General features: G+C 42.5%; 1 protein-coding gene across 1 annotated transcript in view; it reads right to left on the bottom strand.

The window, feature by feature from the left end:
* Pdgfrl (platelet derived growth factor receptor like) overlaps positions 1–16,310 on the bottom strand; it is a 54,113-nt gene extending 37,803 nt beyond the window's left edge. Inside the window, exons 1-2 of the mRNA XM_075986581.1 lie at positions 16,138–16,310; positions 5,438–5,735 (exon numbers count right to left, since the gene is read on the bottom strand). Coding sequence (XP_075842696.1) covers positions 5,438–5,735; positions 16,138–16,192 — 353 coding nt within the window. The 5' untranslated portion in view covers positions 16,193–16,310. The remainder of the gene's footprint in view (positions 1–5,437; positions 5,736–16,137) is intronic.
* Positions 16,311–17,287: the final 977 nt, after the last annotated feature.

The following is a 17,287-nucleotide window of genomic DNA, read 5'->3' as shown; positions in this document are numbered from 1 at the left end:
TCCCATAGATGTCTATCACTCACCTATACGGGGTATGCCACAGGCTCTAGACAGCATCCCCTTCTGCCATTGGCACTTCAAGTACTACCAGGTCTACTGGCTTATATGGTCATAGTGGTAGGGCAACCTTCACAACAGCTCGGCCCTTGAAGAGCCTTCTCCTGTTCCGGGCTCCACACAAATGTAGCAGGTTTCTCAGTCACTTGGTAAATAGGTTGGAGTAACACAGCCAAGTGAGGAACATGCTTTCCAGAATCCAAATAGTTCTACTAAATGTACTTCTTTCACAGTCGTGAGAGGAGCCAAGTATAATAACTGATCCTTCTCCTTAGAAGGACTGTATTTGCATGCCCCAAACCACTGGACTTGTAAGCATTTTAGTTAAGTAGAATGCCCTTGAGTTTTGATTGAATTTATTTTTCATCCTCTTATGTGTGCATTGTGTTACAAACAAGGACATAGTGGTTGTTACCTCTTGCTCATTTGGTGCAATCAGCATAATGTTGTCAATATAGGATATCAGTGTGATATTTTGTGGAATAACGATCAAGAGCCCTTCAAATAAAATTATGACACAGATCTGGAGAGTTAATATATCCTTGGGGTAGAACTGTAAAGGTATACTGCTGGCCTTGCCAGCTGAAAACAAATTGCTTCTTGTGGTCCCCATGAACAGGTACCGAGAAAGGACATTTAATAGATCAATAGCTATGTACCATGTACCAGAATATAAATTAATCTGATAAAGTAAGAACACCACATCTGGTACAGCAGTGGCGATTGGGTTACTACTCAACTGAGTTTTCAATGGTCAGCTGTCATTCTCCATGTCCCATCTGTCTTTTGCACTGGCCAGACAGGAGAGTTAAAGGGAGATGGGGTGGGAACCACCACCCCTGAATCTTTCAAGTCCTCAATGGCGGCACTCATTCTGCAATTCCTCCAGGGATTTGATTCACTATTTTCTTTTGCAGAGACAACTCTAAAGGCTTCCATTTAGCCTTTCCAACCATATTAGTTCTCACTCCACAGGTTGGAAAATCAGTGTGAGAATTCTGCCAACTTCTAAGTATATCTATCCCAACCATACATTCTGGGACTGTGGAAATAACCACAGGATGAGTTTGGGGACCTACTATTTAGTTGTACTTCAGCCAAAACTCAATTAATCACTTGACCTCCATAAGCCCCTACTTAACAGGAGGGGCACAATGTTTCTTGGGGTCTCCCAGAGCATCAACACAGAACCAGTATTCAATAAGCCCCAGAAAATCTGATTGTTTCCTTTCCCTTGGTGTGCAGTTGCCCCTATAAAAAGCTGTAGATCCTTCTGGGGGCACAACTGGAGAAAGGTTAACAGTAATAGATGTTCTATCAAGGTCCTTCCTCAAGGAAGTGTGGTCATTCCTTCATTTGTTTAATAACTTTTCCACTTAAAAAAAAAGACCATTAAACATCAATGCAGTAGGCTTCTTATCTATTCCATACCTAGAAACACCATGATAGATTAGCTGGTACCAAAGGTAATGCCACCATAAGGTTCACTTTACCTGTTCTGACTGTTAAGAATTAGGTCATTGTCAATATTGCTTTGCCTACACCACCCATTAAGATAACAATCCTGGCCGGGTGATGGTGGCGCACACCTTTAATCCCAGCACTCGGGAAGCAGAGGCAGGTGGATCTCTGTGAGTTCGAGACCAGCCTGGTTTACAGAGCTAGTTCCAGGACAGGCTCCAAAGCCACAGAGAAACCTTGTCTCGAAAAACCAAAAAAAAAAAAAAAAAAAAAAAAAAAAAGATAACAATCCCTTTGCCTTGGAGACTCAGTGCTGCCACCTGGCTCAAAGCCACTTTGGGCTCCAATTAAGCCCACCGCATTAACTTATCCAACCGAGAAACAGCATCTCCAGCCCTAAGGGATGGCACGAAGAAAGGGGTGAGACAGCACACTTGAGGTGTGCTGGTGCCCCCTCACCATTGTGCCTCTTTTAGAATTAGCGAAAGGCATGTCTTACGGACCTTCGAATTACGGTGGATTAGGTTTCACACAGCATGCCGGTTTACTCTAGCACTGCAATTTCCCTAAAATTGTTCCCTTCATCAACACAAGTCAAGGGACAGCAGGCATCTCCAACTCCTTTTCAGATAGCCACCTTTCGATAAATGCTTCAGCCAGCAGTTCAGACTTTTAACATTCTTTTATCAAACTCAGTGCTGGTTTCCATATTAAACCAAGAATCTCCACTCAATAAGCCTGTATCAAGAAACTCAGCCTGATCCAGTTTGATGTTCCTTCCACCATTATGCCACACCCATAAAATCCATTCCCACACACATTCCCCACACTTCTACTTCAAAAAATCAGCAAACTCATTAAGCCCTTTAGGAGTGTAGCCCACTTCATGGACTACACATTCCACCTCCCTCCTAGGAGCCTGCTTAGCCTTAAGCCTGGTTATAGGTCTAGAGGCAACTCTTCCTGGGCCCTGAGATGTAAATATTGTCTTGCCTGGCATATCCTTTGGAGAAGGTCACTGCTGGTAAGGATTAATTTCCTCAAAGGAGGAAAAGGCAATTGTCTTCTGTAGGGTTATTGTTGCTATGGTTAAACACCATGGCCAAAAGAAACTGGGGGACAAAAGGGTTTACTTCACTCACAGTTCATCACCCAAAGCAATGAGGGCAGGAACCCCCACAGGGCAGGAACCTAGAGGCAGGAGCTGACGCAAAGACTACAGCACAGAGGGGTGTTGCTTACTGGATTGCTCCTGTGGCTTGCTCAGCCTGCTTTGTTATAGACCCCAAGACCACCAGCCCAGGGATGGTACCACCTACAGAGGGCTGGGCCCTCCCCATCAATAAATAATTAAGAATATATCCTATAGGTTTGCCTACAACCTGATCTTAGGGAGGCATTTTTGAAATTGAGATTCCTTTCCCTCAGATGATGTTAGCGTGTGTCAAGTTCACATAACACTAGCCACCACAGCAGTATTTCAGAGGATGGGGTGTGGGTGGAGAAACTACTTCCTCAGGTGAGATAAATGTCCGAGAATCTGAGGGTCATAATTCTCAGTCTTAGTATGGTCCTCCAATTCATCTCTGTCCCAAGTTACAAGATCCCATTCTTTACCAGTTAATATCCTTACTTTAATTGCTGATACCCTCCAAAACTGGAACTTGAATTTTTGCTGTAATTCAGCCAACTTTACAGGCTTTGGTTTGGTCTTGAGCTGTGTAGCTGCTGAAAGATTCTCTTCCAGGGCTCACTTTGAAATGTTTATACGCATCTGGGGAAGGTCAGTCTTATCACTGAGCTGTTGCTGTCCTTCAGCATATTCTGAGATGCTCTAAGTGGGAAAATTGTATTATGCAGCTTACTCTTTTCCCTTGTCATTTTATTCATGAATTCAGGAACAGCCAACCAGTGTCATCATTTTCCTTGCTTTTTCAAATTGTCAAAAGTTTTATATAAAGAATCACAAGGACTGCTGACTCTCATAATCAGTGAATCAGTATAACCAAATACATTTATCTCCTTAAGTTTTTATCCATCTTTAATATGTCTCTATTTCACACCATGGACTTTTAATACTCTGAGATTTTAGGAGAGGTTTCAGTAGTTGGAGAGATGTCACTATAGGCACTGGCAAATCAGAAAGCCTATTCCAGATACTAAAAAAATTATCATTATACTTCAGTTGCTCTAGAACCACTTCTGGTGGCAAAATCTGTATTAGTCAGCATTCTCTAAAGGAACAGAACTTAAAGAATGAAGCTAAGAAAAACGTCCTCACAAGTGTACCCAGCCACTTGAATTTTAGTTAATTCCAGATGGAGTCAAGTTGACAACCAAAACTAGCCATCACATAGACTATTATAACCGTGAAATCCTACACCTTCATTCTGTGCCCAAGGAAGCCAAGACCTAAATGTTCCTGAATGCTATAGCTGGTACTCAGAACCCTCCTCAGTACTATCTGAAGTAGACTCTCCTTTCTTGCTTTCTACAGGTGTGTGTGTGTGTGTGTGTGTGTGTGTGTGTGTGTGTGTGTGTCTGTGTGCATTTTCTGGACCCAGAACCTTGCACACACTAGACAAGATCTCTACCACCAAGCACCAGCTTTTCATCTTCCATCATCTTAACTACTGCTCCTGAAGAAGCCCCGCCCCAGAAGATTGTCACTCAGACATAACAAATCTTTGGTCTTTGTTCCAATCATATATTCACAAAAGTAAAACCAATCACATACAGCTGAAAGGTTTTAAAGTAATTAAAATTAGTCAATCAAGGCAGTTTGCCCATAGGAACCGACTTGGCCATTTTGGTTTTCCTTATGGTTGTTTAAAAGAACATAAAACATTGAATATATTACTTTTTCACTAAATGAATTATTATTCATTTCTGTGCATTAGGTTTTCCTACAAAGGTTATTTTTCTATTTATTTTTGTCATATGGTTTACTATAAAGTTGAGGAATGAGTGGCAATTTTTTTAACTGTGGGAAGAATTTCACTAATTTCTGCCATAATCATAAAGCAGTTTTCTTCATCTATTCTTTAAAGACAATAGCTTAAAAACAATGTATTTCAGCTTCAAAGATCTTATTCAAAATCAGCAAAATATCAACCCAAATCTGCTCTTATAAAACCAGAACAGAAAGACAGACTTTGGAACACTCAGCCCTAAATGGGATGTCTCCATTAAATTCCTCCCTTCGAAGTTCAGGGAACCCGAAGGAAGAGGAGGCAGAAAAAAATGTAAGAGCCAAAGGGTATAGAGGACACCAGGAGAACAAGGCCGTCTAAATCAGCACGAGGAAAGCTCATATGAACTCAAGACTGAAGCAGCATGCACAGGGCCTGCGCAGGTCTGCACCAGGTCCTCTGTGCATACATCATGGCTTTCGGTTCAGTGGTTTTATGAAATTCCTGGTCTGTGGAAGAGTGGATGTCTGGTTCTTGTGCCTTCTCTCGGGCTCTTTTCTATCTGTTGACTTGTCTTTTCCAACTCCAAAGTAACAGTTTTTCCATTTATCTTACTACACTTTATTTTGATATATTTGATTACTAACTCTTAGAAACCTGTTATTAATATAATAAAGACAGAAGGAGAGTGTATTTAAAAAGGAGGGGAGGTAGAGGAGGAGCTGGGAGGAGTTGAGGGAGGAGAAACTGTAATCTGGTCATAGTATGTGGGAAAAGAGTCTATTTTCAATAAAATAGAAAAAAATGTATTTTCTTTAAAAAATAAAACCAGAGCATTACCCTATTGTTCATCCTCTATCTCACAAGGTGGTCACTTAGAAGTGATACTGAGATGCTCACTCTATTTTATAGTCATGTGGAGTGGGACGGTGGATGTCAGAGGTAAGTCGAGTGATGGAAGAAGAATCAAACCCTTGGCCCTTGAAAAAAAAGACAGCATTGCTTACCTGAGACGGGAGTCCTTGAAGGTGTCCAGATAGGCGGGGTAACTCCACTCCACCCTGCTCCCTTTACAGCGGAGCTCTACAGTTTGCCCTGCGGTCAGACTCATCACCGCACCAGGTTTCTGGAAGCGACCGTTATCCATTGCTTGCATCATGATGGACTGGCTCTTTGGTGTGGAGTCAGCTGAGTCCCTGTCCTTTATTTTTGGAACCTTGGGTTTGGCCTTTTTGTTGGTAGGTTTTATCCTGTTTTCTCCTTGTTCCTTTGGACGCTTGTTCTTTGGGGGGTGTTGACCAGCAACTGCAAAGGCGTGAGAGGGAAGCAATGAATTGCACTCCCTGAGTAGAAGAAGCCCACAGCATATGATGTCACTGCTTCCCCTTGCTTTATGCCCAAATCCCTTTCATCCATAATCATAAGCCATAAAGCAATTATTTTTCTTCATCCATTCTATAATTTTAAGACAACTTAAAAGAAATATATTGCAGTTTCAAAGATATTATTCAAAACAGCAAAATATAAACTAAAATTTATATCCTATCTGCTCACAATGCAGTAAAGAAAACTTAAAACTGACAGTGAACAAACCTCTAGCAAACGCACATACTCATGGAGATTAAACAACTCATCACTGAATGATGAATTGGTCAAAAATCACAAAAGAAGTTAAAAATATTCCCATAACTAAATGAAAAGGACACATAATACAATAAAACCTCTGGAATACATTGAGAGCAGTCCTATGCAGGAAATTGACAGATCTAAGAGGCTACATTAAAAAAGGGAAGAAAGAGCACTAATAAACAGCTTCGTGATGCAATTCAAGAAGTTGGAAAAAGAAGAAGGAACCAACTCCAAGCCCAGATGATGGCAAGAAATAGTAAAATTCAGAGCATAAATCAATGCAATAGAAACAAAAAAAAAAATACGAAGAACTGACAAATTTAGAAACTGGTTCTTGTAGCATGAATTCTAATTGGTATTACTAATAAAAAACCCAAAGTCAGGTATAGGGTTAATACCGAAGATCAGAGAAGCAGAGTGGCCAGCCACTAGTGAGTTCTTACCTCCACCAATGCTCAGAACAAAGGAGTGATCCTGTCCTCAGACTACCTCCTCAGATAGCCCTGAGCTCCTGTCCCCTCCCACCTTATATTCCTCTCCCTGTCCAGCCATATCACTCTTGTCTCCACCTCCCTAGTGCTGGGATTAAAGGCATGGGATCCCAAGTTCTGGGATCACCTTTGTGTGAACTCTGTTTCTCTTTTAGACTGGATCAATTTCGGGTAGCTCAGGTGGGCTTGAACTAACAGAGATCTGTCTGTCCCCCAAGTCCTGAGATTAAAGGTGTGTGCCACCACTGCCTGGCCTCTAGTGGTTTAGCTCTGCACTCTGATTCTTAGGCAAGCTTTATTTGTTAAAACACAAACAAAATATCACTACAGATTTTTTTTTTGAGACAGTAAACCAAATTGACAGTTCCTTGGCCCAACTAACAAAAAAAAAGAAAGCAAAAACCCATATTAAAAAAAATCAGAAGTGAACAGGGAAACATTTCAACAGACACCAAAAAAATTCTGATTATATGGGAGTATTTCAAAAACCTATTATGCCATTTAGCTGAAAAACCTATGAGAAATGGATGAATTTCTACAATCAATCACACAGTGGTATATCATTTGTATTTTAATAAATAAAGCTTGCCTGATCAGCCTTACAGACCAGGCAGTTGTGACACACCCCAGTAGCCACACTAGTTTGCCATAGAAACCAGCGGGTAGTAGTGCACACCTTTAATCCCAGCCCTATGGAGGAATATAAGGCAGGAGAAGACAGCTCTCACACACAGTCTCATTCTGAGATTCCTGGAGGCAGGATGACCATTTAGGACTGAGGTATAGGTAAGATCCACTGGCCGACTGTTTTGCTTTTCTGACCTCTAGGTTGAACTCCAATTTCTGTCTCTGGGTTTTTATTAATTGTGCTACACAGCCAAACCACCAAAATTAAACTACGCAGAAGTCTAAAAAAAAAATAGTAATGAAAAGTCTACCAGGTAAAAATCCCATTGCTTTATGGGTTCACAGAAGAATTCTGTCAAACATTCAAAGAAGATCAAGCCTCCTTTATTAAAGCAGAAGCAGAAGCAGAAACAAGCAGAAGCAGAAGCAGAAGCAGAAGCAAGAAGAAGAGGAAGAGGAAGAGGAAGAAGGAGAAGGAGAAGGAGAAGGAGAAGGAGAAGGAGAAGAAGAAGAAGAAGAAGAAGAAGAAGAAGAAGAAGAAGAAGAAGAAGAAGAAGAAGAAGAAGAAGAAGAAGAAGAAACAAAAGGAGCACTCCTAAACTCCCATGAGGCCAACATCACTTCAATACTCACACCAGGTAAATAGGACAAGAAAAGAAAACTACAGGTCAACAGTTCTGATAAACGTAGACTCAAAAATATTCAATAAAGATTTACAAACAGAATACAGATATCCATCAAAAAGGTTATCCACCTTGACCAAGTTGGCTTTCTCCCTGAAATTCAGGGGTGGGTCAACATAGACAAGTCAATTAAATGTCATAAGCCACATAAAGGGACTTAAAAAAAATCAAACTTAAAATAGACTTAAAACAAAAATCATGACAATAGGCGCAGAAGAAGCTTTTTACAAAGTCCATGTGGTTTCATGCTGAAATATCCTAGAATGTAGGGTGACAGGGAACATACCTCAACACAGTAAAAGCAAAATACGAGAAGCCCACAGCCAACATAACCCTAAATGGAAAAAAGCTTGACACAATTCCAGTGAAGGTAGGAACAAAACTATCCCCACTTCTTTTCGGTATTATAAACACTAGCTGGAGTAAGGAGTCAAAAGAAGGAAATTAAAAGGATACAAATAGTTAAAGAAGTCAAATTATCCCTGTTTGCAGATGACATGATGCTATACATCAAAGATGACAAAAATTCTACCAGAAAACTCCTAGAAATAATAAACAAATTGAAAAACATGGCAGGATCCAAAATCAGCTTTCGCAAATCAATAGCTTCTCTACCCACCACCAACAAACACACGGAGGAGATCTTAGAAACACTCTGAATTAAGAGAAGCCTCAAAGAAAATTCTTAGGAAAAAAAACTAACAAGGAAATAAAGGACTTATACAATGAAAACCTTAAGCCTCTGCACAGAAAGATACAGAAAGACACTAGAAAATAGAAAGACATCCCATGCTCTTAGGATGTATTTGACAAAGATGCCAAAATAAATGCTGGAAAAAGAAAGCATCTTCTTTAACAGATGGCCTTGGGAATACTGGATGTCCACATTAAACATATATCTATCATCTTGCACTAAAATGAATTCTAAATGGATCTAACACCTAAACATGGAGCCTGAAACCCTGAACCTGCTAGGAGAAAACATGGGCGATTCTCTACATGATACAGCTGTGGGAGAGGACTTTCTGAAAGTGAGGCCATGAATTTGAAAGAGAGAAAGGAGATGTAAATGGGAGGTTTGGAAGTGAGAAAAGGGAAGGGCTAAATATTGTAATTATATTATAATCTCTAAGAGAAAAAAACAATATGACTTCTGATGAACTATGTAAATTAGTTGTTTTCCAAACGCTTTAAAGATGTTAAGAGTTTATATTGTAAGTAAGTAAAATGGAATTCTTCACCATTGCATTTTGGAATACATTGTATAGAGAAATAGGTGGTGAAATTTTCAGGCCATGAATATTACTGACTTCTGACCCCTGTTTGCTACGTACTAGCTGACCAGCCCTGGGAAGTCTAAGCTGGGTCTTAGCTTCCTTATGTGTAGTATGAGAATGATGGTAATAGCCATCCATGGACTTAAAAACACTTGCTTTGATTCTATGTGCACAAGTGACTTGCCTGTTTGTAGGTAAGTGCACTGCACCCGTGCCTGGTGCCTGTGGAGGCTAGAAGAGGGGATGGGATAACCTGAAACTGGAGGTACAGAAGGCTGATAGTCATCACGTGCATGCTGTGATCTGAACTCAGGTTCTCTTGCAAGAGCATCAAATTTTCTACTGCTCAGTTATCGTTCTAGTCCCTGTCTCATGGAATTTTGTGGTGATTGAGTTAACATAGTTTAAGTGCTGAGAACAGTGTCTGAATCCCCATTAACTGTCCACTAAGTGGTTCAATTTTGTGGCTGTTGCATGAACTCGATATGAACTGGCGGTGGAGGCAAAGCCGTCTGTCTATGTATGTGTGTATGTATGTATGTATCTCTCTCTCTACCTATCTATCATCTATCTCTCATACATCCCTACCACAGTTTCCTTTCCCTCTACTCCTCCCTGTCTCTACCCCCCAACAACCTCCTCTCTCCCCCACATCTACTCCTCCTCCAGTTCCCTTCAGAAAAGAGCAGACTTCCCAAGGATAACATAACAACTGAACGTGGCATAACAAATTACATTAAGAATAGACACAAAGCCTCCTATCAAGGCTGGGAGAGGCAACACAGGAGGAGGAGGAAAAGGGTCCCAAGATCTGGGGAAAGAGTCAGAGACACCCTGACTCCCACTGTTAGGAGTCCCATAAGAACACCAAGCTACACAACCATAATGTATATGCTGAGGACCTAACACAGACCCATGCAGGCTCTGAGATCGTGGCTTTGGTCTCTGTGAGCCCCTATGAGCCCTAAGGCAGTCTATTTTTATTAATTTCCAGATTTCATGTAGCTCAACACAAGTCATCAAGAAGATAGGGAAAGAGCTAGATCCTATGTCTCCAAGTCCAGAGCTTTCTTTGGCTCACATCATCGCCTCTCCTTTCACTCAGAGATTAGCATAGTTGATGGTTTCTTCAAAACTTTTATTCTCTTAGCCTTGACCCACGGCATTGCCCTGTCTTGGGTCTTCCCCTAGTCCCTAACAACTCTATAGTCTCCTCTTCCTTTTCTTCTTCTCAGGCCTGAGCTGAGCCCCAGGGTTTAGGCACGCATCTCCTGAGGCTCCAATGTGTTGAACACTGCCCTGCTCCTGCCCTTGCCTTGAAATTTCTGCTCCAAACATTCTGTTTATTACTCAGCCTTTCACTTGGAACACTAACTAGCAGGCATCTTAAATTTAATGATCCCAAACTGAACTATGGATGCCACTCAGACCTGCTCCTTCTCCAGAATTCCCTTTATCCCTCGACAGGGACTTCCTCCACCTGGCAGTTCCAGACAAATCCGTCACTCTTGCTATACTCCACCCCCCCCACCCCCCACCCCCGTTCCCCTCACCACGTTGACTCCTGCAGCAAATCCTTCTGGTTTTATCTTCACAGTAGACACTGAAAACCATCTTTCCCTCCATCTACTGTCCCCACTCCTGACCAACCTGTTTTCACCTATTAATGTCTCCCTTAGTAGCTGCTTGACTTCCACTCTGGTGCCTTTAACTTCTAAAATGTAGGTGACATCATGATCTCTTCTCTACTCAGAACCATTCAGTGCTCTTCATCTAACCTGAAAGAAAGCATTGTCCTCCCATGCTCTACAAGGGGTTGCCTTCTGCTGTGTCACATTTTAGGGCGCTTCAGCCACACTAGGAAGTATAAGAAGCTCTTGTGTAGACTTAGCTCTTGTTTGTGGGACCTGTAGGTGTCGCCTCTTTATCTCAGGCAAGCTTCTAACTCTTTATCTGACAAACACCCTCAATCCCCTCTCAGGTCCCAACCTGGGATATTTGTTGAATTGTGTTCCTCAAGGAGCTATGTTGAAGTCCTGGGAACCTGCAAATGATTGTCTTTCTAGATGTGATCCTGTTGCGATGAGGACAGATGTCCTCAGAAGAAGAGTCCCATAGAAAGAAAAATGTCATGTGGAGAGACACACAGAAGACAGAAAGACATGTGACAGCAAAAGCAGGGACTGGGGTCATGCCACTTAAGCCAAATGTCTGCATTATAGTTTTTAATCACTGTGCTGAAACAACATGACCAAAAACAACTTGGGGAGGAAGGGTGTTTTGGAGGCATTTTATCCATTAAGGTTCCCTCCTCTTAGATGACACTAGCTTGTGTCAAGTTGACATCAAAATTAGCCAGGACAATTGACCCCTTGTCAAGCTGACACACCAATATAACACTATTTAACAATAAATACTCTATTTTTGTTCATTCTCAATTAATCTCATATTAATAAATTTCACAATATAAAACATATTATAAATTTAAAGGTCCCACAGCCTTTACAAATTCAAATACTTGGCCTTTAATCCCAGCACTTGGGAGGCAGAGGCAGGTGGATCTCTGTGAGTTCGAGGCCAGCCTGGTCTACAAGAGCTAGTTCCAGGACAGGAACCAAAAGCTACGGAGAAACCCTGTCTCGAAAATTCAAAAAAAAAAAAAGAAAAGAAAAAAGAAAAAAAATTCAAATACTTTAAAAGTTCAGTCTCTCGCTACCTCTTTCTCTTTAAATATGAATCGCTATAAAGCTCTAAAATCTATTTAAAAGTTCAGTCTCTCAACTGCAGGCTCCTGTAAAATAAAAAATAAGTTAAATACTTTCTTACTTCATGAGGGAAGAACCAGGGCAGAGTAACGGTCTGAACAAAGCCAAGCCAAACTCCAACAGTGCAAATAAATCAGTGTCCAATGCCTGCGATCCACTCCCAAGCTCCCAAGCTCCTCTAAAGAAATTTCTACAGCACACAGTCGCCTGAACTCAGGCACACATTCCGTAGCTGCTGCTGTCCTTGGTATGATACTCTTGTCTCCAAACTTTGGGGGTCTCCTGCTGAAACTGGGCTGCACTTTCACGGGTAGCTTCTCTGGGGCTCTCTTCATGGGCTCCAGCCCCGCCTCACAGTGCCAAGTCTCAGCTGCTCTCCGTGACGCCTTCGTGCCTTCAAAATTGGTACCACCTGGGTGACTCCTACCCTACCAAGTTCAGCTGCCAGCACTAAGTACAACCTTGGCTGCCACTGGAACACAGAGATAGATACTAATGATGCTGGTATCTTCTTAATCATCACTGATTTCTCAGCTCCAGCTGACCAGCCTCCACTGTGCAAATCAAACAACGATTTTACCTCAGAGATGCTGGTCTCTCACAATCACAGCTTATTCCTCAGCCCCAGCTTACCAGAACCACAGATTCTTTATTCAAAAGAACAATGGCCCTGGCAATCTTTAAACTTCTCTTTGGACTTTTTGTAAGCCAGGTCTCCCCATCTTCGGCACCGCTCCCAGCGTTATGGTCCAAGATCCAACGAAACAGCACTCTGAGCTCTCAAAACTCTTCTGAGAATGGCTTCTCTAGCCCAAAGTGCCGAAGTCCTTCTACACCCCCCCCCCACCAAAAAAACAAACAAACAAACAAACCCTCAAGCACAACATGGTCAAGTCGTTCACAGCAATTACCCTACAATCCTGGTGCCAATGTCTGTCTTGGTCAGGGTTACTATTGCTGGCATGAAACACCATGAGCAAAAGCAACTTGGGAAAGAAAGGTTCTACTTTACTTAGACTTCCAGATAACAGTCCATCACTGGGTGGGGGCAGGGCAGGAACTCAAGCAGGGCAGAAACCCAGAGACAAAAGCTGAATCAAAGGTTACGGAGGAGAGCTGCTTGCTGACTTGTTCAGCTTGTCTTCTGATAAAATCAAATACCAAGAGACCAGGAGTGGCCACGCCCACAATGAGCTAAGCCCTCCCACATCAGTCAGTAATTAAATCAGTTGCATCTTATGGAGGCATTTTCTCAATTGAGGTTCCCTCCTCTTAAATAACACTAGTTTGTGTCACATTGACATAAAAACAAGCTAGGACACCAAGGGATGCCAAGGATTGTAAGACACTTCCAAAAACTAGCAAGAGGCTGTAGGGTTCTTCCAAGAGACTCCGAGGAAGCAAGGGCCTAATGACATCTTGATTTTAGTTTTTTTGACCTCCAGAACTGTAAGAGAATAGATATCCATTGCTTTAAGACACCTTATTCCTAGTGTATGTTGAATATCCCTAATCTGAGAAAAAAAAGCTTTCAAATCCAAAACACTGTGAGTACTGACATGATCCCACAAGTGGGAAATGCCACACCCAACCTCATGTGACATTGCAGAAGCAGAATGTTGTCTAAAATATTGTCTAAAACCACCTTCGGATTATGTATATACAGGAGATTCACACAACATAAGTGAGCTTCCTGCTTAGACCCCGGCACCACATCCAAGAAATTTGATGATGCTTATGCAAACATTCCAAAAATCTGGGAAGAAAAATGCTGGCCTTAAATACTTCTGTTCCCATGATTTTTTGAGAGAGATTGTCATCTTGTCCTTTGTCACAGCAGCTCTAAGAAGCCAATATGTTCTAGTTAATGAGACCCACGACGTCCATCAGTTCCTGAAATTCCTTCTTCACCTGTCATTATTCTCTGTCCCCTCCCTTTGATTATGAAGACCAGGAAGAATGGAGCTTACAGCCTCGCTCACGGAAAATCACCCTCCTTCTGGACTTTGTATGTGCTCTCTCTCTCTTACCCTCAGGCTAACATCTTGTCTGTATTTAAGTAGGGAAGATAGTTTTATCTATCAAACACATAGACCAAGATCCTGAATATGTTGAAATATCTTTTAATTGCATTTGTAATTAAAGATGTGTTTTATGATTGTTTATTTATTTCTTTTCTTTTTTAAAATATTTATTTATTTATTAGATATACAATATTCTGTCTGCGTGTTTGTCTGCAGGCCAGAAGAGGGCACCAGACCTCATTACAGATGGTTGTGAGCCACCATGTGGTTGCTGGGAATTGAACTCAGGACCTTTGGAAGAGCAGGCAATGCTCTTAATGGCTGAGCCATCTCTCCAGCCCTTGTTTATTTATTTCTATACAGGTTTCCGACCTACTGTCTTCTTCCAAAGATCAAACTGACACAGGCAAGTGATACACTTGTCTTTGCTAGAGGGCATGGTCACTGTCTCATTCTCCTTATCTTTTTGGAGGTCTGGTTTTCCCTCTCAAGTCTTGGTGAATAAGCTATGTTGAACTGAAGACTGTTTTGGATAAAGGGACTTGTGTAGGTAAATAAAACCACAGTAAGGAATCAATCTGAGTACCTCAGCACTTGCTCCAGCCATTAAATATACATATGTGGATGATGGTCTTGATTTTATCCTTTGAAGTGTGAACATGGCAGTGCAACATTACACAAAAATGCTGGAGAGCAGGTACTGCAAGCAATGGCTCACTAGCTGGAGCCTTTGGCCGACTTAGTCACCGTTTCCATGCAATGGGTCAACTCATGAAGAGAAATAACATGATTTCTCACAATGCGATCACTTTAGAACTGGGCAAGGCCAATGTCACTGGTTAAGACAGATATCTGCCTCGTGGGTGCCTCTTTCTCTGTGGCTTGCTCCCAAATGCATATATGTCATCTTTATATAAAAACAATATGCACACATACACGTGAACATATATGTAACAATAAAGTCTGACCCTGTGGTCAGACGTCTACACAACCAGATGGACCAAGGGCAGGTACTTATCTTAAAAACGTTTTTAAAAGATGATGCAGTACCAGGCAGTGGTGGTGCACACCTTTAATCCCAGCACTTGGGAGGCAGAGGCAGGAGGATCTCTGTGAGTTTGAGGCCAGCCTGGTCTACAAGAGCTAGTTCCAGGACAGGCGCCAAAACTACAGAGAAACCCTGTCTTAAAAAACCAGAGAGAGAGAGAGACAGAGAGAGAGACAGAGAGAGAGAGAGAGAGAGAGAGAGAGAGAGAGAGAGAGAGACAGAGAGAGAGACAGAGAGACAGAGAGAGAGACAGAGAGAGAGACAGAGAGAGAGAGAGAGAGAGAGAGAGAGAGAGAGAGAGAGAGAGAATACAGTGGTTGGTGAAATAGCTCATGGAGTAAAAATACACGCCTCCGAGTCTGACAACGTGAATTCAATCCCTGCAAGTCACACAGTGCAGAGGGAACCCACTCCTGAAGGTTTTCTTTTGATCTCCACGTCTGCTGTAGCGTGAGTGCGCACACCCAAACATACACACTCACATACATAATAAATGTAATTCAAAGAATTAAGTGATGCAAAGCCCTCTTATGTGGTACAAAAATGTAGGGTTTTTTTTCACCCATCCTTCCAATTATACGAGAAATATAACTGCGGTGTAGTTTTGAAAATTTTTCTTTAGCTTAGTTTTTTTGTTTGTTTGTTTTGGGGTTTAGCGCAGAATTTTGTTGTTGTTGTTAAAGACCTTGCAGGATTTAGCTCAGGTTGGTATACAAGAAACAAAAACAAACCAAACGAAACAGGACTGCAAGCGGGAAGGAGGACACGGAGTTTTTCCACAAGAATCGCTTTGCTTAAGTAGCAGAAGTAAGGGGCGGCGATGCGCGCTGAAGGAAGGTGGCAGCGATCCACCGTCACCAGAAGGACACGTTGACACAGGGGGATGGACCAGCCGCTGGCTGGGGAATGATGGGTTTTCTGGTAAGTCTAGAGAAGTCCTGAGGGTCAAAGTTAACCACCACCTTCCCAGAGGGCTCTCCAGGGGGTGGGGGTGGAAGAACTTGGACCAGGAGGACTAGGAGCGGCCAGGTGCACTGAATGGTGACCACGCCAGAGCAGATTCCTTAGGCCAAAAGTTTGAAAAGTTGCTACGGGAATTTCGGGGACTGTGGGTCCTGAGCGAAGCGGGCAGAGGCCGGATGCTTCCCGGCCCAGTCACTCACCATCTTGCAGCGCTTCGTGTACCAACAGAAGTCCCAGCAGCAGCCAAACCTTCATCTTCAGGGCTGGTGACCTACAGAGTAGTCAGGGACTGTGGGCGGCGCGGCTGGCTGCTCAGGGCAGGGCAGAGCAGGGGCGCTGAGGGAGGCGGGGCCGGGACACCACAGCTGGAGGATTCAGTTTCATCAGGGGGAGCACAGCTTGGGAGAAAAGGAGATTTTTTTAAAAAAAAGAAAAAAAGGAAAAAAAAAATCCCCACATAATATGATCTCTTCTGCCCCCTGGCGGAGTCCTGGAGGATAGCGCTATTTCCAAGCACTGGAAAGACTACATGGATGTAGGGCCTTGATTTTCTCCAGAGTTGAGGTGTTTTGACTTAACTTTACCCTGTTCAGGAAGGCCTAAGCAGACCCCCGCTGATGGAAACACAGAACTCCTCTCAGCAAAGAGCATGCACTACGTTTCTATTAGTCCCCAGTGGTTCTCTCACTTACACACACACACATACACACACACACACACACACACACACACACACACACACACACACGCGCGCGCGCGCGCACGCGCACACACAATAGACCCTTGTTGCACTCAAAAATATTGTTTGTTGTGGTTGCTCTTTTAGGTCTGGTCAGAGATGAGATGGACATTTCGCCGCAGGGGAACCGTCAGAGCGGTGAAGGGGCAGGGTTGTCGGCCCGCCATCAAAAGGGCCAGCTCTGCTTACCTTGTAAGCAGTAGCGTCCTTGCTCTGCACAAGACTATTCACGGGTGTGTAAGAGCGACTGCAGCGTCCTTGCTCTGCACAAGACTATTCATGGGTGTGTAAGGATGATGTGGGCATCATCCTGTGCTTGAGCACTCCCTTTTCATCCTCTTGTTTCACTCAATGTTTCCGAGGTTTCGCAAACACTTTCTTTTATTCCGCTGCTCGTGTGCACTTTGACAACCCTACTATTTATTCCTTTTAGGCAGTTCAAGCAATATTTGAGGAATTTCACTTTTCAATAACTTCCCTTATGGCTTCTCACCAGATTATCAAATCTCGCTATACGATTTTCATCTAAAACCTTTATAATTTTATGTCTCATCTTTAAAGTTGCCTACAATTAATTTTCTGTGAGACAGTTAAAATATCTGATTTTCTGT

Source organism: Microtus pennsylvanicus, chromosome 9 (genome assembly GCF_037038515.1).
Source record: "Microtus pennsylvanicus isolate mMicPen1 chromosome 9, mMicPen1.hap1, whole genome shotgun sequence".
Classification (NCBI taxonomy): Eukaryota; Metazoa; Chordata; class Mammalia; order Rodentia; family Cricetidae; genus Microtus; species Microtus pennsylvanicus.
This window is presented reverse-complemented; position numbering and strand designations above follow the sequence as displayed.